This window comes from Castor canadensis, chromosome 14 (assembly GCF_047511655.1).
Source record: "Castor canadensis chromosome 14, mCasCan1.hap1v2, whole genome shotgun sequence".
Taxonomy (NCBI): domain Eukaryota; kingdom Metazoa; phylum Chordata; class Mammalia; order Rodentia; family Castoridae; genus Castor; species Castor canadensis.
Genome location: NC_133399.1, coordinates 9,089,425 through 9,116,842, shown reverse-complemented (window position 1 = coordinate 9,116,842; position 27,418 = coordinate 9,089,425). Strand labels below are relative to the sequence as shown.

Below are 27,418 nucleotides of genomic sequence, written 5' to 3'. Positions count from 1 at the left end.
TTCAAAGCCAGCCAGACAAATAGTCTGAGACCCCATCTTAAGAAACCCTTCACAATAAAGGGCTGGTGGAGTGGCTCAAGGTGTGGGCTCTGAGTTCAAGCCCCAGTACCGCAAAAGAAACAAGAACAAAGAAAGCTCCGCTCTTTCCTGACCTACCCTCTGCCTGGGACCCCGGAGCAACTGTAGGTGAATGCCAAGGGCAACGGCCAGGCCAGAGGCCCCCAGTCACATCCCAGCCATCTGGGGAGCATCACAGGCACCACTGAGCAGGGACCCAATTGTGCAGAGCTGAGCGTGGTGGTGCCTGCCTGTAATCCCAGCACTCAGGAGCTGAGGCAGGAGCGTCACAAGTCCCAGTTCAACCAGGGCTACACATCGTGACCCTGTCTCAAAAAAAAAAACTAAGGCACAGTGATGTCCGTCCCTGCACAGAGGCCTCAACCTGCTGTGCTCTAGGGTCCCCATACTGGGGCTCCCAGCCCCAGCTTGGTCAGGGCTGGGCCCCAGGGGACCCGGGGTGGTCTGGAAGCAAGAGGTCCCAGCCGGGGGGTGGCTGGGGTCAGGGAAGGTGAAGGACTGCAAGGACGGGGGAGGGGTCCAACGTGGCCACTTCCTGCCTGCCTGAGTCCTAATCGCACACTTGAGGGCACAGGGACCAGGAAGGAAGTGACTGACAGAGTCCTGATGGAGTCACCCCCAGCACTGGGAGGGGAAACCGAGGCCCAGAGAGGCCTGGCTGGGCCCCTCACTGCCACCTCTTGGCCACACGGGATGGAGAGCGCAGCCTCTGCACGGGAACCAGGGGGTGTGGGGGACCCCGCCGGGGTGGGGGCGCTGGAAATGACCTCGATCTGTGACACGCGCTTCCACACCAGGGCTCCGGGGCCAGGGGTTGGAGGCAGAGGCAACCGCGGAGAGAGTTGTCTGCGGCGATGTTCACGGCAGCACCGGGCTCGGCCAGCGCCAGCCACAGCCTCTCCGGCGGACAGACAGACAAAAGGAATGCAGTGCGCCACTGGTTTATTTTTTTCTTTTTGGTGGCACTGGGGTTCAAACTTAGGACCTTGTGGCTTGCTAGGCAGGTGCTCTACCACGAGAGCCTCGTCCCCAGCCCTTCTTGCTTTGGTTATGTTTCAAATAGGGTCTCACATTCTCCCCCGGCTGGCCAGAACCTCAGTCCTCCTCCGCCGGGGTGACAGGCATGAGCCACTGCACCCAGCTGCTTAGCTGTTGGTTGAGATGGGGTCTTGCACACTTTTCCCCCGATCTCAGCCTCCCAAGTAGCTGGGATTACAGGCGTAAGCCACCAGGCCCCACGTGACTGCTTTTAGGGAGCGTGTACTTTTCGTTCTGTTGGGTTTTCTGTACTGTTACTTTCTCTAAAACTCATTAAGAAAGCCTCAAAAAGGAACGGAACTTTGGCCCTTCTTGAGTCACGGACAGACAGACACTCTATAGGGTTTCCCTTATCTGAGGTCCCTGGGGCCAGGCGGAGATAGAAAGCAGGAAGGTGGGAGCCGAGGCTGGGGGGGGCAGGGAGGACGCAAGCGGGGACATTTGAAGGCGCAGCGTGTCACAAGAGGGAGGCGCGTGGCCTGCGCACTTGCGTGGTTAAGGCGATAGGCTTCGTGGTGTGTGCGTTTTACCACGCGCTGCTTTTTTCAATTTCTTTTTCCCACACTGAGCAGCCCACGCTGGCCTGGGCCTCCTGCCTCTGCCTGCAAGTGGCTGTCAGCCACACACTGCCTGCACAGCTCTGTGGGGTCAGCAGGCGTCCCTCTCCAGATTCCCGCTGTCACCTCCTTCAAGTCACAGACCCTGTCCGCTGGAGGGTGGGGCATCCTTGGGGTGTGTCCACTGGGTCCAGAATCCAAGGGCCGCCCAGGGACCCTTGCTGGGGCTGGGCGCCCCCCTGCGGCTGAGTAAAGTCAGGTGGGGGCTCTGGGGAGCAGGAGAAGGGACAGACACCAGCTTGGCTCTCGTCTCCGGGACACAGACGCTAGAGGTCGCAGTGCACCTGGGAGGCAGCACTGCTGGAGTGGGGACAGCTGGGGGAGGGGACACGTGTCTGGAGATGTGGAGGCCCCAGGGAGCTGCACAGAGGTGTGGGGCGGGGAGGAGGGCGGCCCACGGGCAGGATGGGGACACAGTGACTTGAGGACCAGGAAGGGAGAGCAGCCGGGGCGTGGCGTTTTCGTGGGTAGGTGGGGGTCTGGGAGCAGCAGGACAGAGCCCGGGTGGGGACACTCGGAGCCAAGTCTCACTCGGGAAGGCGCTGGGGAAGCCCGTTCTAGAAGCCGCTGGCAGGATGGAGGCTGGGGCGGGGGGCGCGGGGACACTCACGCCAGGGCTGGCTTGGTGGTGACCGGGCTGTCTCGGGAAATGAGTGTCCAGAGCCAGAGCCTCCGTCAGTATTTCGTTTTCACCTTTAATGTGCAAATAAATAGAAAAGGGACACTGCACTCCGCACAGCCGCGGGCGACGCGGGACGAGGGTCTGGGGGGAGACGCTCCCCAGAGCATGCGGGAGGGGACGGCCGGGGTGCGGGCGGGGGTCCTGGTGACAAATCCCCTCCGAGAAGCAAGGATGCGTCCCGGGAGAGGCCCGGCTCTGCCGCCCACGCCGCGGGTGGACCCGGGAGGCCACGCCTGGTGGCCCTGGCGGCTCCAGGTGACAGTGGCGGGGGCCGGGCGGGGACTCAGGGTGGGAGGGGTGTGGCGGGGCCCCAGGCAGCTCAAGGGGACAGCGGCGGCAAGGCGGGGGCCGGCGGGCCGGGCCGAGGCAGCGCGCGGACGCGGCTGCGGGGCCGTCCCCGCCGCGTGGGGCGCGAGGGAGGAAGCGCGCGTGCGCACACGGGCGCCTCCGCAACGGCCCCGGGGCCCGCGGGGCCCTCAGGCGACACGGGCCCCTCCCGCGTGCAGCCGCGAGTCCCCTGCCCGGGAGGCGGGCCGGCGCGGGGCTGGGGTTTGGCACAGGGCCGGGGCGGCGGCGGCCCCGGGACTCAGGGCGAGGCGGGGCGGCGGCTGTACTGCACGCGGTAGCGGGTGACCGGCAGGCCGTGCACGTGCGCCGTCTCGCAGAGCGTCTTGCAGGGCACCATGTCCTCGTCCTCCTCGCCCATCAGCCAGTCCTGCACCAGGCCGGCCGCCTCCACCGTCACGTTGTCCTCCAGCCAGCGGCCGTGCCACTCCTCGAAGTGCTGGTGGTGGCGGAGCAGCACCAGCGGCTGCACCTGCGGGGCGGGGGCGGGGCAGGAGAGCGTCAGGGGGCGGGGCGGAGGCGGGACGTTAAAGGGAAGGGCGGGGGCGCAGGGGCGGGGCCTAGGGACGCGGCGTCGGAGGGAAGGGCGTGGCGTAGGAGGCGGGGCCTGGGGCGGGCACAGGAGGCGGGGCGCCGGGGAAGGGGCGGGGCGCCGGGGAAGGGGCGGGGCGGGTTGGGGCGCACCTGCTTGGCGCGGCCGAGCGTGCCGCGGCGGTACATGTAGTCCTCCGAGTTCACGATGAACACCATCTTGTGCGTGCTGAGGCGGAAGCGGCAGGCCACGTCGCACGCGCTCTCCACGCCCATGAGCCGCTTCCAGGAGCTCTTGGCCTCGCCGCGCAGGGTGCGCACCTGCTCGCACTGCCAGCGCCGGAACTTCTTCAGGTTCCTGTACCGGAGGAGGGGCGGGCTGGGAAACCCCGGGGCGGAGCAGAAACGCCCCGTGACTCCCGCCCCGCCCCCCCGTGCTCCGCTCGGCGGCCAGGCCGTGGGGGGCCCGGCGCTCACCTCTGCAGGAACACGGGTTTCAGCAGGAAGCCCTCGGTGGGCGAGCTGGACGCGCCCTCCGTCCCCACGTACTGCTCCACGTAGCGAGCGAGGTGCTGGGGACAGGAGAGACAGCCTGTGAGCCCCGTGTCACATTGTGGACCTGTCATCCTGGGCCCCAAGATCAGGGGTTCACTGGGGTCCTGGTCCCCAAAGCGTAAGGAGGCCGGTGGTTACTGGGGGCCTTGATCTGCCAGGGGGACTGCAGCTCTAGTGAGGGACGTGGTCACCGAGACACCATGGTGGGCACGAATTGGGGAACACCGTTTCATGCTTCCTGGGGGGAGGGTCCTGGGTGAATCATGGCTTTCTGTGCTCCTCACTAACGCAGGGTCCTGGAGGGACATCAGGGCAGAAATCACGGGCACAAAGGAGGCAAAGAGGCCACATACACACTGGGGGTAGGTGACAGCTGGGGCTTCCCTGGCCACCCAGGTGCAGTGGTGCATGGCCTAGAGCAGCAAGTGACCTGAAGTCAGAGAATCCTCCTGTTTGAGCTTCCTAAAAGCTTCTGGAAGAAGGGGCAGGGTGTGCAGGCCCCAGGGTCCCTGGCCTTTGACACCGTTTCCTGCATAGAGGGCTCTGTGGCCTGACAGCCCTGAGGTGGGGAGGGAGGTAGCCTTGGCGGAGCTCCCCTGGGATGGGCAGCAGGGGTGTTCGGTTCTTGAAGGAGGTTGGGGCTGCTGGCCTGCACCCCAGCAGCAAGCCAGACAGCTGCCTTTCAGGTTCTGTAAACAGAAACCTCGAGCCAGTGAGGCACTCTGTGTCCCAGACCCCAGCAGCTTCGGTTAGGGCTGCAAAGGCAACAGTGCTCCTGGTGCTTATAGTCTGGGGCGGCTTGGTGTGGGAGAGAGACCCTTGTTGCCAGTCTGTCAGGACTTGGGGGCTCTCAGCACAGAGATTCGGGTGCTATAATCTGGCCTGTGGCAGGCGAGCTGGACGGGGTGGGTAAGTGCCGCAGGGCAAAGCCTCCTGGAAAATAAGCGCAGGCCTGGTGCTGCACATGTGCTGTACTTGGAAAGAGTATCATCACAGACAGACTCGAGTTAGGATGAGGTTGCTGTGGAGCGGGGTGAGACCTAAATCCAGCGCGTGGTGTCCTCACAGGACAACAGGGACACAGAGATGCAGAGAGAGGAGACAGCCATGTGAGCACAGGCAGAAACTGAAGAGATGGAACCCCAGAGGCTGAAGCCAGGAAGGACGTGTGTGCCTCTGGAGGGTGTGCAGCTCTGCCACAGTCTTGACTTTGAACATGTGGCCAGCAGAAGTGTGTGAGGATAAGCTCCTGTCCTTTGAAGGCCCCTGGTTTGTGGCCCCTCACTGTGATGGCCCAGGAGATGCAGGCGCTCACCCTAGGCAAGAGGAACGCACAGGAGCATCTGCTATGCTGCGGGTGGCCCAGAGGTAGACAGACTGAGGGGAAGAGCCGGGGTCAGGCAAGGCGCACAGCCGTCTCCTTGGGTGCCTCAGTCCCAGCATAACGTGTGACGTGGAGCTTGGGCAGGCTCCTCTGCCCTGTGTCTGCAGATGACTGCAGCAGGGCTGGTCCTTGGCACCGTGGAGAGTAGCACAGCAGACACCTGAGCCGGGGTGGGGCAGGAGCAACCCGCCCTGGTGGCTCCTGAGGGCACTGGCCCACAGAGTACAGTTGGTCTGCTGGGTATGGAACTTGCAGGGCCTCACCTGCACCTCCACAGGGTCCTCCGTCTGGGCCTCCTCGGTGTCCAGGAGCTCAATGGTCATGATCACCTGCCCTTTGCGCTGCAGGAACATTACCTGGGGTAGGAGACAAACAGCCTGAAGTCACATGACAGCCGAGGCCAGTGCAGGACAAGGCTATGGAGCACCCACCACCTGTGTCCTGGCAGAACTGGGGATCTCACTGTGGTACAGGAGGCCTTCCTGTGGCAGGACCAGTGTCAGCCCTCTCCTGCCGTAGCCCCTCGGGTTGCTAGTGTGCGTGCGGCTGGTCAGTCTCTCACCTTGAAGCAGTTTTCATCCGCCATGCACCGCTCCGCTTTCCACTGGTAGCTGGTCTCCCTGGCAGCACGGACACAGCGGGAGGACAGGTTTCCTCCAGCAGCACCCCGCTTCTTCTCGCTCAGGTAGAGCTCCACCACCTTCAGGCAGACGTCGTCACTCACGAGGTGGTGCAGCTGGGGAGGGAGAGCAGGTGCTGCTGCCCCACCTCCTCTAGGAGGAAGTCAGCAAGGCCGGAAACAGGTGAGGACTCAAGTCCTGATGTGGGGGTGCGGGCGTGAAGACCAGGTAGGCCAAAGCAAAGTCAGACCAGACCAGGCAGACCAGCAGACCAGACCAGGCAGACCAGGCCAGACCAGACAAAACCAAGACCAGGCCAAACCTGGACCAGACCAGAGCACGCCAAACGAGACCAAACCTAGACCAGACTAGAGCAGGCCAAAGTCAGGGCAGAACAGACCAGATCAGACCAAAACAAGCCCCAATAGCCCAGATCAGACCAAACCAGACTGGAGAGCATACCTCTCTGTCATTAATGGGGCCAGGGCATAATGGAGAGTAAGAGGATGTGGAAGAAGTCCAAATGGCCACACAGCAGTGACAAGATTAAGATCACATGAGCCACCAGGACAAAGCAACGAGAGCCCCAATGCAAACTAGTGACTCCCCAGTGACGTAGGAAGTGGAAAAACTACAGGACACGGGCCCAGCCTCGCCTGCTCCTGGGGGCTAACACTGGGGAACTGGAAGCTACCAGCCTGTCTCCACCCCATGCTAGAGAAAGTGGCAGCAATGAGTACGGATGGTCACAGAGATTCCCCACACAGGTATTCACAGCCCAGGCAGGCTCCACCCATGCCTATCCTTTGATCCCAGGAATCTGGGGCTAGGCAAGGGGATGAGGGAGCACAAGGGCTGAGACACAGAGGCCTCTCGGCATGATGTCGGGGACACAGCCATTCACACAGCTCCGTTTATACTTGGCTCAGAACCCCAGTGCAGAAATCAGGGAAGGCTGGGGGGACACAGGGCGGGAGGTTCTGTGTGTGAAAGCCCATCCAGCCGCACGCTTTGGATCTGAGCACTTTTCCAACTGTGTGTTGTACTTCAGTAAGAGCTCAGTGGTGAACGCTGGCCTAACATGTGAAAGGCTCTGGGTTCCATCCCCACTGCCACAAAAAAAGAAAAAAAACCTGGAAAGAATCTGTGTCCTCTTGCTGACATTTACTTAGCTGGGCTTTTCCTGTGATAAAACCCATGCCGCTGAGCACCACTGACGCCCCCAGGGGATGAGCAAGCCACGGAAGTTTATACGTTTTGTCACTACACCTACAAGAAACAGGGACTCAACGTGAGGCTTGCACTCTGCTCACCATCCCCACAAGGCAGCAACCACCCAAATGTCTGCAGGAGAGGAACAGATAAAGAAAGCAATGGAGCCTATCTGCAGAAGGAAATATTGGCCATGAAAAGGAAGGATATAATGGTGGATAATGTGGATGAGTCTTGAAAACATGACGCTGAGTGACAGAGGCAGACAAAAAAGGCCACGGGCTATGTGACCCCATCAGTAGGACACATCCAGAGATAGGATCGTGGACCCGTGGCTGGCAGGGGCTGGAGGAAGGGTATGAGTGAGTGCTGGAACTGGATGGAGGGTGGCTGCGGGACCCTTGCAGACACAATGCACTGTCTTGGGAGGGGACCAGGTCTGAACGGGAAGTTCACTTTTGTTTCATATACACTTGGTCCGCACACCACAAAGGCAACTTTGCACGGTATTTTAAATAATCCTGTGCCCAAAACAGTTTCTTGCTGTGGAATTTTCTACCTGTGACTCAAGAAGTTTTGGATTTTGGAGCACTGGGGACTTGGGATTTTGAGTTAGGGATGCTCAGCTTGTGTTAGATGTAATGGAACCGTGCACTTCAAAAAGGTTCGCGTGTATCATTTGAATTTCATCTCAACTGAAAACAAAAGGAAAGGGGAGGGCGTGCGGGCGCTCACCTGCCGAGCGATGTTCTGCACCAGCTTGTCCATGGTGAAGCCGATGTAGGCGTGGATGGTGAACATCTCGCGCAGGGTGTCCTCGTACTGCGTGGGGTCGATGCTCCCCTCCAGCAGGCTCCGCACCATGTCCAGAAAGGCGGGATAATACTCCTCCAGCTCCACCTCACCTGCGGGGACAGGACACGGCGTGTTTTCACTCACGCTCCCTGCCAAGAAGAAAAGGCAGCCTATCTGTGCAGTGACGTATTAGCCAACCAGAAAAAGGCACGGCGCGCTGACACCTACAGTGCCCTGCCCAGGGAAACCAGCATGAGCCGGTGGCTGTCCCTCACGCGCACTCGCCACCGCCCAGAGGCACCGGAGCCGCCCCGCCCGCCCCGCTAGGAGGAAGGCGCGGCGCGGGCGCGGGCTCACTGGGCTGCTTGAGGCGCAGCTCCATGGCGGGGTCCCCGCCCTTCTCGCGGCGGCCGGCGCACAGCAGCTGCTCGCGCTCCTTCTCGGCGCGGTACTCCAGCAGCTGCTTCTGCGCCTGCCGGTAGATCTTGAGCAGGCGCGAGCACAGCGTCTGGTGCAGCCGCAGGAAGAAGTACCAGTTGTTGTTGGCGAAGAACAGGCTGTACACGTCGTCCAGCGCCCGCGGCGGCCGTGCGCCCGCGTCCCCGCCGGGCCCCGCGTCCTCGGCGCCCCCGCCCGGCCCCGCCGCCGCCCCCGGGCCCGCCGGCTTCCTGCGCTCGGCCGGCTCCGCCCCCGGCCCCGCGGGCCCGTCCCGCTCCCGCTCCCGCTCCTCCGCCGGCTCATCGGGGCCGGGCGCCGGCGCCGCCTGCGGCTGCGGCTGCGGCTGCGGTTGCTGCGAGAAGAAGAGGCTGGGCAGGAAGCGGTGCAGCAGCTGCTGGATGGTGCCCTGGTCCTCCTTCTGGATGGCCGGCTGCCGCTTCACGTAGTAGCTGACCAGCGCCGCCGCGTCCTCCAGGATCTGCCGGTCCTCGTACACGAAGATGAGGTGCGGCTCGCTGGACGGCGCGCTGCGGCCCTCCGAGTGCTGCTCCTGGTGCTGGGGACAGGCCGGCGTCAACGGACAGATGGGTCCCCTTCCCACCCCGGGGTCCAGGCCCGAGCTGGGCGAGCCCAGGATGGGTCCCAGGGCACAGGGATCCGCCAAGGGCTGAGCCCAGCCAGACACGGGCCAGCGCAGCGCCTGTGCCCCGCGAAGGGGCTCTTGCAAGGCCACCGCCAATGCCCACAGCAGTGCCCAGAGGCTGGGGAAGGTGCCAGCCTGGGTCCCCAATTTCAGAGGACGCCAGGCTGAAATGGGGTTGGGAAGGCTTGGAGTGGACCCCAGGCCTCTCCTTCACACAGACAGATGCCCAGCTACACCTGGGCCCATGAGCAGACATCTGAAACCCTGCCCCTCAGCCCTCCACCTGTGTGTCACCCACCTCCCTCCAGAGCAGGATAGGAGAGTACTTTATGGAGCTCCTGGCACAAACCGGACCTGCACACAGTCAGGGGCAGGGGTGCCCCTGCCGCAGGGACAGACCCAAGGCACTTGGTGGTCATGTCAGCTGGTCTCCCAGGCCACATAATCAACCTCCACTGTGCCCGCACCATGGACACCCTGGTGAGGGGTGTCCTGGGCCTCAGGCCCCACCTAAGAGCAAGCCTGAGCAGGCCAGGTGGCCCTGGGATGGATCTTCCTTGTCCCTGAGTGGCCTCCAGTCACAGCTCCCGGCAAAGATAGAGCTGCCCTGCAGCGCCCCCTGCAGGCCAAGAGGCCTTTGCTTTGTACTGTGAGATGAGGTGACCCACCTGCTCATGGTGCCATCACAAGCACAGCACATTAATTGGAGTGCAGACCCCTGCCCAGGGGGGCTCCTGAAAATGAGGCAGTGCCCTCCACCACACCCTCCCTGGCCACTCTCCCAGAGCTCTGGCTGCTGGTCCCAACAACTAGCTGCCACCACAGCTAGCAGCTGTCATCTCCCTGCCAAACATCCCATCTGAGACCACTGCAAGCAGGTAACTCTGTACACAGGTTTATAAAAAGCCCCCAGCCTTGCAACCTGAGGGCCGGCTCTGCCTGGTTCTGTCACTTAGTCCTGCAAGCTTCAGTGGCTGTCAGCCAAGGGACAAAGGACAGCAGGAGAAAGCAAAGCACAGAGAGAGACTCATCCCACCACCTGAAGCCCTGATCTGTACGTGGCCACCTGTGGTGCGTGTTTCCCCACTGGTACAAGCAGGACCTCAGCTGTGCAGGTGGAGGTTTGCACAAGGTCAGATAAGACCATGTTTCCTGAGAGTTCCAGCAACGCCAGCCGTGGACCCGATCCCCTCCGGTGAGAACTACCCCGCAAGGCCTCTCACCTCATCATAGACGCTCTCAATCTCGTTGAGCAAGCTCTTGGAGCGCAGAGCCTTGGTGTCGTTCTGCTTAAAGTTCACGGCCTGGTGGTCCAGGGACTTGAGGTAGGCCTTCTCATACTGCTCGCGCCAGATCTTGTTGAAGCCCTGCTGGGCCTCCCGCCACTCCTCCTCCTTGGCCTTCAGCCTGCGGGGCAAGAAGGGTTCAGCATGGGGGAAAGCCCAGGGTTCCCTCCCTGAAGCCACGCGGCAGGAGACAGGCCTGTCTGCTTCCCGCACAGGGATGGCCGATATTCAGGCCAGATGGTGGCCTGGTCTGTGCGGCAGGCACTGTGCTGAATGAAAAACCCAACACAAAAAAGTATTGGTGGAGTAGCTCAAGGTGGAAGCCCTGAGTTCACACCACAATACTCCAAAAAAAGAGGAGGGTCAGGAGTACCAGGCCAACCTGGGCTACAGGGAGACCCTGTCTCAGGAAAAGGGAGGGGAGGGTGCAGTGGCCCTATCCAGCCACTGGGCACATTCCACGTAGCCGGCCCACCATCCAGCGCCTTGCTCCACTGTGAGCCCTGGAGGGTTGCGACCTACCTGCCTTGCTCTGCTGTTACCCTGGCACCTGCCTGAGAGCGGCCACTCGATCACCCGGTCATCCCATCTGTTTTACAGTAGTGGCAGTCAGCCCTGCAGCTTTGAGCAACCACAGATGGAAATACTTGAAGGGAAGCCTGTGACCTCCTGCCCATGCACGGCCTTCGTCCTTTGCATGTCTCCCTGCACAACGCAGCCTAACAGCCGTGTTCTCGGCGTTCACCTAAGCCACCTAGGGCTGACCTAGCGTCTGTGGTGGATGCAGGGATTTGGGGATCCTTGTGGGTCCTGAGCTGATCCTCTCGAATGCAAGGGACAACTGTGCTTACAGAGTGGCGCGTCCTAGGACACAGCCATCTTTCAGTGCGCCCCACTCGGGAGCAGGAGACGTGGCTAACTGGTGACCCAGGGACCTGGCCGGTGCCGCTCCGAGGTGGGTGGGGTTGTGCAGACCGCAGACACCTTTTCAGGACGACGGGGACGGCGGTGACGGGGTTCTTCTTGAGGCTCTCGATGATCTCAGGGGCCTTGTCCCCATAGATGCGGTGGATGGCACGCCGCTGGATCACCTCGGACGTGCCGCCCAGGGAGTCATCCAGCCGGAACTTCTCCTGCTCCTCGGGTGCCATCCGCGACAGCTTCTTCTGCACGCTCTCCAGAACCCGGATGGTGGCCAGGTTGGTCTCCAGGACTACGTCTAACTATGGAGAGGAAGCAGAGGTGTCAGCTGTCAGGACACCTGAGGGTGGGAAGTGGCAACCCTAATGAGAGCCAGGCTAAGCACATGGTTGTAGGGTGGAGGCCCCACGGCCATGGCACTGTTGGCCCTACTGTGGGTACCAGCGCAGCAAGGGACCCATCTGAGGACAGGGTGGTGGCTCTGGGAGGCACAAGCACCTCGAATCGCTCGTCCTCACAGCGGTGCAGCTGCTCCTCATAGGGCGTCTTCTTGGAGCTGACGAAGGTGGAGTCTTCCGACCAGGAGGGGAAGGACACCCAGGTGTCGTTCAGCACCTGCGGAGAGGAGTAGCCCAAGCTGTTAACTATACCATTTGTGCAGAGAGACAAAGAGGTGCAATGTCATTCTGACTTCGTCATACAGACAATGACATTACTCTGAGTTACTTTCCAGAGAAAACAGGATTTTTACCATGTGAACCATCACAGTATTTTAAGGGGCAGCAGCTTCTGTGTACAGGGCCTGCTGAGTGTTTCAGGTCTTTTGTCTTGAATATTCACCTCTTTGCCCTGAGAAAGCAGCCATGGGCTGTGTGCCATTAAAACTTTATTTATAAACACAGGCAGCGGGCCAGATTTGCCTTGTAGTACTTTGCTGAACCTTGGACAACTGCACTGAGGTCCGTGACCCTGGAGGGAGCCAGACCCCAGCAGCAACAAATCTCAGTCCAAGTGCTTAGGGACAGCCAAGCCCAACCACTGGTGTGGACTCTGCATTCTCCCCTCTGCTCAGGTGGGTGCTGGGGCTAGGTCCTTGCACCACTTGTCACCCAAAAGTCTGCCAACCAAGCACTTGGTCTCATACGAAACATGACAGCCATGAATGCCTGCTGGGGAGGCCTGGGGGTGCCCCATAGTGGCTGACCTGGCCATGTACAAGGAGGAAGGGGGCCCTACCTCCTTGCAGATGGCTGTCCTCCCACTGCACTTGGGCTGCTGGTAGGTTTTGGGGAGTGCCCGGTAGCTGGACCCGATGCGCTTGCAAGATGCATAGTCGATCTCTCGACTTATTCCGTCCCCAGACCGGTCGCTCATGGGTGGTGCAAATGACAGTTCTTTCACTCCCAGGAACGACTTGAACTGTGCAAAGAGTTCTGGAAATTTCCTTCAAAAATAAAAAGAAACTGTAAATTGGCATCCCTGGAACCTTCTGGGAAGGATCTAGAAACCTGACAGTGGCCTTGTGAGGAAGACAGTCAGAATATGACATCAGGGAGGGACCAAGTGTGAGGTGTTCCATGGTCTCTGCGTGGTGCTGTGTGCAAGCAAATCTGCCCCATCTTTGGTCACCAACCAGGCCTTTCCTGGAGCTGCACAGCCTGCCACTCCCAGGAGGGCCTGGACACGTGCTGGGAAAGAGGACTGTGGCCTCCAGCTTCTTACTTTCCTTCTGTGCCCTGCCTGCTGGGATTCCAGGTGGGTACCCATGCCTGGCCTTCCTTTCTTCTTTAATCCCCACACAAACCAGGAGAGGAAGGCCATGTGACAAATGTGGAAACTGGGGCTCCCTTTGCTGGGAGGAAGCAGTCCCGAATCAGGCCTAAGGCTTGTCACACACCCCATGTGCCACACACCAGCCATGCATGGCCGCCTCTTGCACACCCCTTGTGCACTGCAGCAGTCTCTCCAACAGCAGCATCCGTTCCCCAGCCAGGGCTGGGGCCCCAAGAATGCAGGATTCTGACAGAGGAGCCTCTGGGTGAGCATGCAACATACAACCTACAAAAAGCCAGTGATGGGGTGACATTCTACGACTCATGCCTGTAATCATAGCTACTGGGGAAGTAGAAATCAGGTGGATCATGGTTTGAGGAGCCTAGGCAAAAAGTTACTGAGACCCCCTTCTCAGTATAGTGGTGTAGTGGGCCTGTCATGCCAGCTATGTGGGAGATGTAAGTAATAGGATCGTGGTCCAATCCTGTCTGTGCAAAAAAATATGAGCCCCTACCTGAAAGTGCAAAAAGAGCTGGAGATGTGGTTCTAGTGGTAGACCGTCTGCCTAGCTCAAATCCCAGCACCACAAAAAAGAAAAGAAAAGAAACAGTGCTGCTTGCTCGGAGCTCCTCAGAGGGGAACAGCAGCTCTTCAGGCCCAGGAGGTCTGGGGTGAAGAGATCACCTGGAGTGGATCAGTTGGGACGCCCTTCGCTCCACCTGTTTCCAGGACCTGAGATTCACAGCCTGGGGAGGAACTAGGGACAAACGTCCACTGTCAGCACCCCTTGCTACTTACAGGTAAGGGAATAGGCGCTGCAGGTGAGGACGGAGAGTCACCCAAGAAAGCACTTTTAATGAGCCCCCAGGGGCCTAAGAGCCTAACAGGAAGCCACGAGAATGCACACCCTGCACAGTTTCTCTTTTGAGACGGGGTCTCGCAGTGCCACCCTGAACTCCTGGGCTCAGGTGGTCGTGCTGTCACCGCGCCCGGGATACGACTGCATTTAAGCCTTCAGGGACACGGTCCCACCTGAACACGTATACTGTTCTTCCGTGCGCGCCCTTTCCCTAACAGATACTAGGTGACATGGGTCAGCGCCCTGCCTAGAGACACCTTTCTTGTGGGTGAGATGCTATTTTAAGCGCCGAGCTGCAGAGCCCACTTGGAGCAGAGAGCGCCCAGCCCTCCCACAAGTAGAGAACCGCGACCTGGGGACGCCCCACCGCCCGCCCGCGCATGCGCAGCACATACGTGGAGTGGTGCGCGTGCGCACGCGCAGCCCCGCCCGTCCGCGGGGGCCACGCGGCCACGCAGCACCGGCGGGCTCTGGGGAGCATGGCGGAGGGGGCTTCTCTCCCGGCAGCCCTGCCCCAAGCTGCCTCGATAGGTAGGGTGGCTTAAAGGGCTTATGGGGCGAGTCTCAGGGAATTATGCTGAATTAAGGGAACAAAAAGCCCATTCTGGCCCCGGTTCCATTTCTGTAACTTTGAGTCCGTGTGGCACACCTGTGGTCCCAGCTGCGTGGGAGGTGGGGGGAGGGATGGGGCCAGCCTCGGAAAGGCAGGTGAATAGGGACGCGGGGAGGTGGCACGGGCCGGGACCTGCTGGACCCGAGCTCCTCTGTTCACCCCAGGGCGGGGCGGCACCCAAACTCCGGGGAGCCGGGGGTTGGGGGGAGAAGCTGCTCGGGTCACCGCGGGGCAGCGGGAGGGCCGGGACCTCACATACGAGTTCCTCACTCCAGGTAGTTTCCCTCGCCTTCGCATGCCTGACTGGGGCGGGCCCCTCTGCACGCACGCACGCGCACACCCCCCCACACACGCAAGCACGTACACACGCGCACCCACACACACGCAAGCACGTACACGCGCGCACGCACACCCACACTCACGCACACACGCACGCACACCCCCACACACGCAAGCACGTACGCACGCACGCACACCCACACTCACGCACACACGCACGCACAAAGGTGCTGGCGGGAACTGAGTGTCAACGACCTGCTGATGGAGGCATGGGGCACAGAGCACCCCGCCTTTCACCTACAGTAACAGCAATAACGATTTCGATTCGCACCCAAAGCCCCACAGAGCTAAGCCAGGCGGTTGTCTGCTGCTCACCCGAGGAACGGGCTGACGAGCTGCAGGAGCTCGGAGCCCGACACCAGCTCCTGGTTGAAGAGCGCGATGCAGCGCAGGAAGTTCTCGTACACCTCCTGGCTCTTCAGCACCCTGCGGACCTGCGGAGACAGTCGGTCAGGGCCGCAGGCAAGTCCCACCACTCCACCCCCAGCCCTGCCGCTTCACACATGGCCAGCTGTGTGCACCTGTCACCAAGGCAACCAGCTCTGGTCTGTGGGGGACAGTACTTAGAGTGGGCCTTGACTGCCACCTCGGTCACTCTGCCTGCTGGCCCCGGGTAGGATCCAAGACCACTGTGACTTACAAAAAGCCACATGGGCCAGATGCTGGTGGCTCACATCTGTAATCCTAGCTACTTGGGAGCTGAGATCGGGAGGAATTCGGTTTCAGGCCAGTTCTTGAGCATAGTTCTTGAGAACCCCCCCCCATCTCAAAATAACCAAAGCAAAATGGACTGGAGGTGTCGCTCAAGCAGTAGAGTTGCCTGCTCTACAAGTGTGAAACCCTGAGTTCAAACCCCAGTTCCACCAAAAAAAAAAAAAAAATGCCAGACAGGTGTGGGGTGGGGCAGGGATGAGTGCGCCCTTGAACTTCTCTGGACCCTGCGTTCTCTGGCTTTCCCACCTGCTCTGCTATCTCCTGCCCACCACCCTACACCCTCTGCGGTGACAGCAGGCTAGCCCAGCCCTGGTCCCACATCTTTCCCACAATCCCCAAACCACGTCTCCCTCCCCAAGCCAGGTGGACATGGCAGCCAGATGCCCTCACCTTGTCAAAGAAGGAAAACTCCTGCAGCGTCCCATACTTCCCCACAGCTGCGATGGACAGGTCTTTGGTACCACGGAGTTTCATTTTCTTCTGTGGAGAGAAAGCCGTGTGGCTAAGGCTCAGTGCACCCTCCCCCCAGGTGGCCTCTGTCCATCCTGGTCACAGTCCTGACCACACTAACTCGGAGCTTTCCTGACCAAGCCACTGTGAGGTGCTCAGCAAGAGGTTGGAGCCTCTCCATCACCAGGGACCCTGGAGATGACACCTGCAGGGGAGGGCAGCCCCCACCTTGGTGACCTAGGGAGGGGTGAAGGCCGCAATCACCCTCCTGCCAGACCTGGGACTGGCCCACTCCAGTCACTACCACTTGTGGCTTTTGACTACAAAGTCAGAATGACAAGGGGGCTGTCACCCTGGATACCAGTGATAGATACCTCGCCTGCTGCAGGCAACACAGCAGCAAGAAGGGGACAGGAAGGAGGCTGCATAGGGACAACCCTGGAGAAGCCAGGGTCAGTATGGGGGAAGACTTTTATATCTGAGCTGGACTCAGATCTGAACTTGGCCACATGCCGGTGGCATGAGACATTACTGTCCGGTTAAAATCATCTACAAGTACGCAAAGAACAATGGGGACATTGTTCAGAGAATGTGACCCACTGGCCAAATGTGGGATGGTTTGGATGTCGAGATGAACAATGACAGTAATGAATTCTAAGCTAGTCTCCACTGACGTACGTAAATTACAACAGACTGTCAACCCATAAACGCAAGGGGAAGGGTGGACTCAGAAAGCCACCATCACTCCGCCTTGCTCCTCACAGGTGATGACCAGCCCAGATGACTGCACGTGACAGCCCCACTGTGCTAGAGCCGCGACTGAGTGCCACCCCATTTCTTCCAGCCCGGGGAGTGGGCAACGCTCCTGCTGCTCCTCACACAGTGCTGTGAGACAGGGAATGGGGACGGCCACTGAGAGGTAGCCGACTTCTCAAGGTCCTACTGACGGTCAGCTTCAAGGCAGGCCTGCAGCCTGGGCTGTGCCTGACACTCCCGTCACTCACAGAGAGGACAAGCACGGTTACCTTGGCAGGAGCAGACACGGGGCGGAGGAGCGAAGGCCGGGAGCGCTTCTTGCTGTGGTCCAGGCTCTTGTCCTGCTCGCTCTTCTGCACGCTGCTCATCTCACACGGCCCGTTGCCTGTGAACTGAGGACACGTGGAGGCGGTGAGCGCTGGAGAAAGGTGGCCTTGCCCATCCATGCTGGCTCTCCGTGTGTCTGTGCACACGCACTTGCTTTCAGCTCAGCCCACAGCCCCTGTGGGTGTCGCGTGCCCCCGGGCAGGGTGTCTGTGGGAGGTAACGCCAGCTCACGAGATGCTCACGTCTTCTGGGACAGAGACCCATGCTCCCACCTCAGCCTCTCACTCCTCAGATGTGCACAGACCAACCTGTGCAACGTACATGGCAGGCCGTGAGTTCTGGGACATGGGGCCCTGTTCCAGATCATCAGATGAACACTCAGCAAAGCCAGGACGAACCAGGGTTCTGATGGGGGAAAAGCGGGCGATGCAGAGGCGCAGGAGGGAGATACCTGAGTTGCATCCGCCTGTGTAGTGATCACCTGGTGGACCACCAACAGGGCTTGCGTCTCCTGCACATACGAACGCTACAGAAACTCCAAGAACCCAAAGGGCAGCCCCAGCTCAATGGCCCTGTTACTTTCTTCTAGAGGAGGAGCATTTAACTGCACATGGGGAGGAAATTTCTGGAAAGATGTACAAGACTTTCTCTTTAAGGAGCGTGACTGGGACCTGGGTTGGGAGGGACATCCGCTCTTCACACACTCAACACTTCTGCTTTGACAATAACGACTCACAACTGAGCCACAGACAAGACTTGTTTCTTAAAGAATCAAACTTCTAGCCAGGAGCGGTGCCCGTCTGCACTCCCAGCACTAGGAACACTGGGGCAGGACTGTGAGATTCAGACCAGCCTGGGCTACTGAGTGAGACCCTGCCTCAAAAAAAAACCAAATTAAATTACTAACAATTCAAAGATTGAAAGCTGTTCCAAGAATCACAAGTGGATCCGAGAAATGACTCCCACTGAAATTTCTTCTCACAGATCCCTGAGCAGTAGTTCTGGAAAGAGGCAGGTGACGATCATGACCTGTGCTGAATGGCGTGAGGACCTGAAACGGAGACCCACTGCCTCCCAGCCTCTGGAAAGGAGAAGACTCAGACTCGCGTGGTTCTCACTTGTAGTTAAATGTACTGATGTGCTAGTGCTTGAGCCATCTGGACCCCAAAGACCACCCGGGTCAGGGCTGGCAAATGAACCACACAGGGCCTGCTTTTGTCCAGAAAGTTTTATTGGCACATGGCTACGCCATTCATGTTGTAAATAAACTTTTATTGGCATGTGCCACGCCCATCCACTTTATAAATAAAGCTTTACTGGCACATGGCCACACCCATTCATTTACAAATAAAGCTTTACTGGCACACAACCATGTCCATGCACTGACACTTCACCCCTGCTGTTATGAGGACAAAAGCTGTGCCTTTTTCACCAAGATCAACTGACCTGTGAAACAGAAGATATTTAACACGTGCCTTTATGGCGAAAGCTTGACTCCTGGTCTAACAGTCAAGTTTAATTAGGACAATGTCACATTTCACCACTGGTTTCTTTTTCATACCGTCTTAATAGATGTGCAGACTGTAACATAAAGACTGTGAAGGTGTGCCATTCCAGATGGTGTAGTCGGGTGATTTTGCTCAGCTGGGTGCACGCCTGTGATCCCAGCACTGGGGAGGCTGAGGTAGGATCGAGAGTTCCAGGCTAGCCTTCGCTACATAACCAGACCCTGTCTCAAAACCCCAAAAGCAACAAAGAGAAGTTTGCTGAATTGATAAGGGCTGCCATGGCAGGCCCTCTTCAGAAGGTGATGCTTATTTTCCTTGGCCCAGCTTTGTGGGGAGCAGCGTTATAAATGCTGAGTTGTGTCCACCAGGGGGCGCACAGCCACAGGCAGGAAGTCACGTCTGCACTCCAGCCTCCTGAGGCTGCCTTCACCGCCAGAGGAAAGCTCCGGAAATAAGGCTAAGGCGGTGCCACAACCTCCAGGAGTTATGCTCACAGGTGCAGACTGGTTTTAAACAGGAGGCTTCGTGATTTAGTTTCTTGTTCTCCTGTGGTACAGGGGATGGAAGCCAGGGCCTGGTGCATGTTTGGTGAGCTCTGCCACTGAGGCCCTCCCAGTCCCAACACCATTTTACCAAACACTGCAGGTCATGGCCTCTACAGTCAGGGCAGGCAGGCTCTCCAATGCTGCACCCAGACCCAAGTGGGGCGTTTGCAACCCAGGCTCATCCTGGCCGGGCGCCTCCCTAATAAACCTTCTAACCACTCTGGCGGGGAGACGCCCTTATTGCCACATCGTAAACAGAAGTGACAGCATCAAGGAGGTGAAAAGGCAAGCCAGGTGTGCATCTGTGAGCTGAACCTAGAGTGGCTGTGCAGCACTGAGGAGAGGAATACAGGAGCCCAGAGGGCCCAAGCCCCAGCCTCCATCACCAGGGCAGCCAAAGTGGCTTTCTCCAAAGCCACGAGGGCCAGAGTGTCCTTGCCCCTGGTGGCCATCCTGTCCACTGTGCATCGTTGGTGCTGGCTCCTGGAAGGCCAGTGGGGAAGACTGTGCATCCATCATTTAGGGGCAGGGTATTTGGGAGAAAGGCAGCCAAACCTGAGGTCACACCCAAGAGGGTGAGACCCATAGACATGCCACTGTGTGACTAGGGACTGACAACATCCGGTGTGATGCAGGGGGCAGGGATATAAGACACTCTGCTCTGCACATCCATGTGGCCCAGCCAAAGTTAGGGGGTTAGGAAGGTGTTTTCTGAGCAGGAAGAGGTGGCGAGATGTCAAAGCAGGGACATGGGCAAGCAAGCTTGCAGGAGGAAGCTGGGAGCAAGGGAGGGGCCCCAGGAGGTGGCTTGGACAAGGGGTACCCCCACTTCCGGATGCTCCCTGGCAGCACAAGGAGGCACCACCCTGGGAGTGTGGAGTGCACAAGGCGCGGGCCCACTGGGCAGGAGGAACAGTCGCTGCCGTGCAAGACAAGGAGGTGCAGTGAGCTGGGCCCCACCAGAAGCTGGAAGCCCGAAGACCGCAGGCGGGGGTGGGGGTGCAGGCTGCTCAGCAGGTGAGCACCCGACCAGCTCTCACTTGGAGTTGGGAAGGGTTTCCCTCCATGTTTAGGGACAGTGCTGCATGTCCTAGGGATGATGACACTCAGGGACGAGCCCTGACCCACTGGCCTGGAAAGGGCAGAAGTGACTCTGGGCAATGCCAAGGGAAGGAATGATGGGGAAAGTGGGGGAGAAAATACCCTGGAAATCTGCCAGGCTCAAGCCAGCATCATGACAACATCCAAAGCCAAGCGCCTCTCCTCCCAGAGCGGGGCACACGCTACACACTCACCACACCACAGAGCCACCCCTCTGTCCCACTGCATCTCCATTTGGAGGCAGGACTAAGGCAAGGCCATGGTGGCATGCTCACACCCATGCTGTCCTTAGGGCAGAAAAGGAAGAAGGAAAGAGGGAACAACACTGGACAAGGTTGACTCCTCTGCTGAGAGACCCAGGCCTGCAAGGCGAAGCTGGCACCTGGAGCACCGTAGGAGAAAGGATCACAAGTCGCAGCTGATGCAGTCAGAGGTAAAAGAACAAGAGCTTCCCTCTAAGACAGGCCAGGCCAGGCCTGGCCGCCACTTTGCCGCTGCCATGGCAGTCAGGCAAGAAAAAGTAGTAAAGGGCTCACACTGGAAAGGGAGGAAGGAAAATGCCCACAGACAACGTGACCCTATAGAAGGCTAGAGGTCACAAGGCCATTAAAGCTAACGACCACATGCAGCAAAGGGGCAGGACACAAGCCCAACACAACACCAAATGGGAGGTGTCTCTCTGCCAGCAGTGCACACCTGGAAGCAAGAACGCCACCTACAACAGCACAGAACAGAAGGAAACAGGAAGGAGTTTAACCGAGGCACAGCCCCAACGATGAACACCACACGAAGTGGTGCTGAAGGAATTAAGGGCGGCGTAGGTACACATGGGAACACCTAGGGCTGCAACTGGAAAACTGAACACTGTTAAAACGCAATATCCAGCCCACCGTGGCTCACATCTATAATCCTAGCTACTCAGGAGGCAGAGAGCAGGAGGATCACAGTTCAAAACCAGCCCAGGCAAATAGTCACCAAGACACTATCTCAAAAATACCCATCACAAAAAAGGCTGGCAAGATGGCTCAGGTGCTAGAGCGCCTGCCTATCAATCATGAAGCCCTGAGTTCAAAACCCAGTACTCCCCTCCCCCCCCAAAAAAAACAAAAACACAATATCCAGGTGGCTAAAGAGTCACCACAAGCCAGATGAAAGCCCAAGGGCCTCTGAAGGAGTGGAGCAGCTGGCCTGCAAGCAAATGCACCTGTGATCCCAGCATTCGGAGGCCAAGGCAGGAGGATGGCAAATCTCTGGGCACCTGGGGGGCAACTCAACAAACAAATACACCAAGTGCCAAAGGACCCGCAGAGACATTTCTCCAAATGGCCAATCAGCACACGGAAGGAAGGTCAACAAAGCCATCATGAAGGAATGTGGTGAAAAGCACCTGTCATGGAAGTGCAAAGCCCTAAGTCCAAACCCCAGAGGCACCAAACAACAAAAACCTGGGAGACATAGCTTCACCATGACAACTATGTAACAAAACCCAGAAAATAACAAGTGTTGGCAGGGATGTGGAGACAATCAGACCTCAGTCCACTGGTGATGGGATGTGAAACAGGGCAGCTTCTGTGGAGAACAGGCTGCTCAGAAAGCCAGACACATACGCTCCAGACCTGGAGAATTGCAGTCAGATGTTCAAATGAATGTTTGTACACAACTGTTCACAGCAGCATTGTGCACAGCAGCCAAAGGACAGAAGCAACCCACATGTCCACCAACAGATGAAGGGATAACCAAAACTCGACAGATCTGTGCACTAGAGTATTACTCAGCTATGAAAAAGACTGGAACACGGATACATGCCACGTGGATGAACCTCCAAAACATGACACTGAGTGACAGAAGCCAACACAAAAGACCACATGGTGTGAAATTCCATTCATAAAGAAGCGTCCAGAACAGGCTGCCATGGTGCTAGAGCCTGGGGAGGGGGATGGGAGTGGGTGCTGATGGAGACGGGTGTCTTTTGGGGGATGGAATGTTCTGGAAGCACACAGAGGTGGGGGTCACACGCACTGTGAACGTGCTAAACGCTACTGAAGTATGCACTCTAAAAAGGTCACGTTTTCAACTGTTTATTAACAACAAAGAAAAGCAGCAGCAGAAAAACGCAGCCTTGGAGGCCTCAGACCACAGGTGGGGAGAAAGCGGGGTGCAGTCCAAGCCCCAACTTCCCCATGTGAGACCCCTCTTCACCCACTTGTGTGCTCTACCACCTGGGGTCCCCACTGTGCCCCCAACACCCTGCCCACCCCTCGTGACAGAGCTTTGACCACAGAGGGAGGCGCTGGGCCGGGTGCCCTGACCCGCCCGCAACTGGATCATGGGCGGAATGGACTCTCGAGGGCCTTGGTCTCCCTGGGGACGCGCTCTGCCTCCAAACCCCCAACACCAGACCCTGCCTGTATGGAGAGGTGCTCGGAGGAGTCTGTCACCACTGTGACCTGCGTGGCTCCCAGGCAGGGCAGGCCTGGGGCAGCCTGCCCCGCCGCTGAAGCCTGCGGGGCCGGCCTGGGCACCGGGCCCTCACTCACCAGGGACCGCTTGGCCTCGGGCAGGAACTGTCCAAACTCAGAGAGCAGGTCCTCCTGGCCACGGAACAGGTTAGCCACCTCAGTGAAGACCTCTTCTTCTGACATGCCTCGGAATGGCCGGCCCTTTGTGTGCAGCTGCTCCTTCTGCCAGGGTTGGGAAGGGGAAGGGACATCAGGCAGGATCCGCAGCCCACTGCCCAGCACAGTGCCTGGGCAAGTCCCACTCTGCCCCAGAGCAGAAAGAGCAGGCCAGGCCAGGGGAGTGCAAGGTCAGCGGCAACCCTGGGATACTGAGGAAGAAAGGCCAACAAGAGCGGAGGGACTCTGCTCACAGGGCAAGAACTGGCCTGTGAAACTGAAGTTTATCTTTAGAACTGTGTCCCAGTCAGCCTGACACAGAATGTCACTGAGTGAGGGGCAGCAGCACTGGGGCCCTCCCAGGGTGCAAGGGACACAAAGTCCCCTCCCTCCCTCCCTGCTCACCAGACCCTTCAGGCAAAGGAGCAAGCTGTTTGGGTTTTTGCTTCTGTGTTTCTGTCTTGTTATGCTAGGGACGGGCCCCAGGGCCTCTCCTTAGCAAGTGCCCTAGCAGGGAGTCACACCCAAGCTCCCAAAGAGTAAGTTTCAGTGGGAAAAACCAACCCTGTGAGGGTTACCAGCATAGGAAAACCAAAGGCAGCTCAGCTCAGAGATGACATTCGACTGATCCACACAGACGACACAGGCTCAGCCAGAGTGATAGCTAAAGAAACACAACTCAGGGCTGGGCGCAGTGGTGCACATCTGCCACCCCAGCTATAGGGGAGGCACAGCAAAACCCTATCTGAAAAACAACTAAAGCAAAAGGGCTGGGGGAGTGGCTCAAGTGCTACTCGAGCTACCTAGCAAGTGCGAGATCCTGAGTTCAAACCCCTATAAACCGAGTACTGAAAAAAATGAAAGAAAAAAATAGCTTTGTGGAGTTCACGAGGAGCACAAGCTGTACATCTGATCACAGACATGCACACATGCTAAAAGAATCTCATTCTCTAACTTATATGCCAAGATCATGCAGAGTTCATTTTTAAGAGTTCTGCTTAAAAAATAAGAGTCACACACAGCCCACCTGGGGAAAGATGACATTTGAACCCGCACACAGCAACTTCCCCTGCCATCAGCTGTATCTGCATCAAGTCCCTGTGGGCTCCGGCCGCCTGCTCTGGCCCCTGGACCTTTGCACAGGCTGTTCCCAGCACAGGAAGTGCAGCCGTCACCAATTGTTCTGACTGACTTGTCAGGATTCTGTGTGTCTATCGTCCCTGCCCTCCGAGGGGTGGGCCACTGCTGACCCACACACCTCTGCTGCACACCCTTCCCTTCCCCTAGTCTGTGTGACTCTATCCCATCCACTGAGCAAGAGCCATTAGTCACTGCTCAGCAATGGGCCAAGCTGTGCTTACACTAAAGAGGTCACGATGCCTGAACAAGGATGGACTAGATCATCTTAGAAAAAAGAGACTATCATCTTTAGTGGTTTTTCTTTCAGTTCCTCTAATGGGTGCAAAGGTGTCTCAAGGAGCAAATTAAAATCGAACTTAGGGCTGGGGTGTGGCTCAGTGATAGAGTACTTGCCTAGCAAGCACAAGGCCAAGTTCAAACGCCAATACAGCCAAATAAACGCCCCCCCCACAAACAAAAAAATAACTCAGGGGTGCAGCTCAGTGGCAGAGTACCTGCCTGCGTGAGGGGCACAGGGCTCACCCCCAGCATAGCAAACAAAAGGAAGCTAGCATCTCACGAAGGCCCCTGGGGCTGCCGTGCCCTGGTAGGCAGCTGAGCTCACCTGGTAGGTGTGCAGGATCTCCAGGAAGGACCTGTAGATCTCCGGGTGGTCCAGGAAGCGGGTCTTGATCTTGTTCACGTAGCTGATGGCGTTGTTGAACTCCACAGAATCCGACTCCAAGGGCACCTGCGGTTTGTCCTCCTTATATGGCAGCTGCTGCTTGAAGTCATCCACACAGTCGCCATGGTTGTGCGAGTTCTCCTGACAAGGTGACAGGGACAGACTGTGACAAATGCCAGGCCTGGCCACTGCCCATCCCACAGTAGACAGAAGCCGGCAGAGGCAAGAATGTCTCACTGTGCAAAGGCACCTCCCTGGGGCCTGGCAGGGCATACACAGAGTGCACCAGCAGCCTCCCTGGCGTCTGAGAGTGTGGGGTGAGCACCCCTAGCCCAATTCCTCCCACCCCTCCCCAAACCTACTGGGTGTGCAGGTGGGGGTGGCCCTTCATGTGTGGACAGGACAGCTCCACCAAGTGTGTGTTTGGCTTTTCCGGGCCACGGGTGGGGCTGAATTAGAATGGAGGACAGGGGCCTGGGGGTCCAGGCGCTGCAGCTCTAGGTGATGAGGACAGTGGGTGCTGAGCCCCAAGGCAATCAGAGCAGGGGACACGAGTCACTTGGCACAAAGAGCTGCCACCTGACCACCCATGAGCATACTTCTTACTCGCACAAGTTTCCTGTTGATGCAAATGGACAAGCAGCATCTCCCCCAGACACACAGAGCCTCGGTCCATGGGGGACAGGACCCCACCCAAGGAAGATGTACGAGGTTTCCAAACCACAACTGTCCCCCAGCCCCCAGCTCAGCCCAGCCCTTAGCTCAGATGATTCAATCTCCACGAGCCTTCCAAAACTGCAAACACCCCCTCTTCCCTCCCTGCAGCCATCACTGCTGTTTCTCTACCTCCCCCCACCCCCCACTCCCCATCCCAAGTTCCCTGATGGTGGCAGGCGGGGTTTTCTTCGTCAGAACACCGTTGGGGAGGCCCAGGTGAACAGTGAGGGCCACACAGATTTGCCTACTGTGCCCAGTGCCCGACACCGAGCCTGCACCAAGTCGCGACCTCAAGAACCCACTAGAACAGGGAGGGCCAGCCACACCACAGCGACAGGCCCACGGTGACGGGCATACGCCCACGATCAGCTGAGCGGGCCTCGGTTGGCTCAGGCTGTCCACCCACGCAGCACAGCCTGGGGGGCTGACACAACACATCATTGCTCCTCACAGGACTGGAGGCCCGGAGGTGAACATCAAGGTACCAGCAGGTCTGGCTTCCTCGGAGGCGCATCCTGGCTTGCTGAGGGCTGTCCCTAACACGGTCTCTTCAGTGTCTATGTTCTGAGCTCTTCTTACAAGGATGCCCACCAGACTTAATGAGGGCCATGCTGATGGCCTCAGTTTACTCCACGTACCTTCACAGGAGCCCTAGCTCCAAACAGCAATGCCTGGTGCTCATGGGACCAGTTCCAGGACCCCACTCAGGACCAAAAATCCGTGGGTGGGCACAAGCCTTCTAGAGCACAATGCAGTATTTGCTAAAAGCTGTGCACGCCCTCCGTGTGACTCAGGACACCTGAGACGACTACCAACAGTTATGAGTACTGCTGGGGAGTCGGTCCACAAAAAGTAAAGGGCTGGGTGCGCCCACAGGGAGCGCTCGCCTGCGCCCGACACTGCGCAGAGAAGAGGAGGAAAAGGTGCACATGCAATTCTCCTCAGAGCTTCTACAACCCACGGTTAGCTGAGTGCAGGTACACAGCCCGAGGACACAGACTGGCGGCCACGCAGTCACACTCTGAGGTTCATTCTGGGACCAAGGCTTCTGCAGGTGAAGCACGGATAAGGGACCCAATGGGACCCAAAATGGTGGTACAGAAAACAGAAGCTGGGCCGTGGAGTAGCACAGGGCCCAGAGCCGCCACCATTCTAGTGCCTGATGATGGCTACCCCTAACCTCACAGAGCTCTGGTGTCCCTCTGTGGCGCACAGGCACAGCAGGAAGTGGGGGGCTGCAAGGAAGCAGCATTGGGGCCCAGGTTTGCCCATCAGGGCTACAACTCACTGGGGGCTCCCCACCACTTCCAGGGGATGTTTTTAAGCTCTATGTGTCCCTGTGGTCCCCTGAATGTGCCACTGTGACAAGATGGGAGAGCCACCACCCTGGCCCAGGACTCGCAAAGGAAGAGATGCTGTGGAAAACAGCCTGGCAGTTTCTCAACAAACTGAACCTTGAACACAGAACACACGATCACCCCATGATGCAGCGGTGCCACTCCTAGAGACCCAAAAGAACTGGATACAAAGACTCAAATAAATTCCTCTATGTGAATGTTCACAGCAGCACCGCTCCCCAACAGCCAAAGACTGGAAACAAGCAAACATCCACAGGTAAATGCACAGACACATGAGGCCCATCCACACAATGAACTATTACTCAGCCACGAGAAGGGATGGAATGATGACATACTACATTGTCAATGAACCTCAAAGACGTGGCATTGAGGGGCAGAAGCCAGACACAAAAGGCCACCTGGGGTGTGATCCATTGACAGAAAGCATCCAGAACAGGCAAACCCAGAGATGGGAAGCAGATCATGGGGCTGGGGGAGGGGGTGAAGGGAGTGACTTCTCATGGGATTGGGGGGGTCTCCTTTTGGGGGATAAAAATGTGCTACTGGTTGCACACTGTGAATATACAAAAGCCAATGAACTGTGCATTTTTAAATGGTTAGTCAGATGAATTTCATGCTATGAAAACGATATCACAACTTAAAAAAATTTTTTAATGTGTGTGTAATCCTTGGAAAATGTAAAAACCACAAGCCACACAAAGCCACAGTGGCTTTGGCCCACAACTGCTTTCAACCTTCTGGGACAAGCCCATACCCTTCCATCCAGACAGAGGGCCACACCTCACACTGACAGC

At 58.2% G+C, this 27,418-nt stretch overlaps 1 protein-coding gene and 1 long non-coding RNA gene across 2 annotated transcripts in view; one reads left to right on the top strand and one right to left on the bottom strand.

Annotated features, from left to right (window-relative positions):
• Positions 1-2,913: 2,913 nt before the first annotated feature.
• The window catches only part of Sin3b (SIN3 transcription regulator family member B), a 31,321-nt gene continuing 6,816 nt past the window's right edge, over positions 2,914-27,418 (bottom strand). Inside the window, exons 4-19 of the mRNA XM_074053754.1 lie at positions 24,490-24,690; positions 22,668-22,811; positions 16,919-17,041; positions 15,834-15,923; positions 15,045-15,163; positions 12,382-12,589; positions 11,644-11,760; positions 11,209-11,447; positions 10,162-10,345; positions 8,215-8,851; positions 7,798-7,967; positions 5,793-5,966; positions 5,494-5,586; positions 3,769-3,863; positions 3,445-3,649; positions 2,914-3,232 (exon numbers count right to left, since the gene is read on the bottom strand). Of these exons, the coding sequence (XP_073909855.1) occupies positions 3,002-3,232; positions 3,445-3,649; positions 3,769-3,863; positions 5,494-5,586; positions 5,793-5,966; positions 7,798-7,967; positions 8,215-8,851; positions 10,162-10,345; positions 11,209-11,447; positions 11,644-11,760; positions 12,382-12,589; positions 15,045-15,163; positions 15,834-15,923; positions 16,919-17,041; positions 22,668-22,811; positions 24,490-24,690 (3,030 nt within the window). The 3' untranslated portion in view covers positions 2,914-3,001. The remainder of the gene's footprint in view (positions 3,233-3,444; positions 3,650-3,768; positions 3,864-5,493; positions 5,587-5,792; positions 5,967-7,797; positions 7,968-8,214; positions 8,852-10,161; positions 10,346-11,208; positions 11,448-11,643; positions 11,761-12,381; positions 12,590-15,044; positions 15,164-15,833; positions 15,924-16,918; positions 17,042-22,667; positions 22,812-24,489; positions 24,691-27,418) is intronic.
• On the top strand, positions 14,193-15,589 carry LOC141416639 (uncharacterized). The gene is made up of 2 exons (XR_012441269.1): positions 14,193-14,308; positions 15,007-15,589. It is a non-coding gene; the product is annotated as an uncharacterized lncRNA (long non-coding RNA).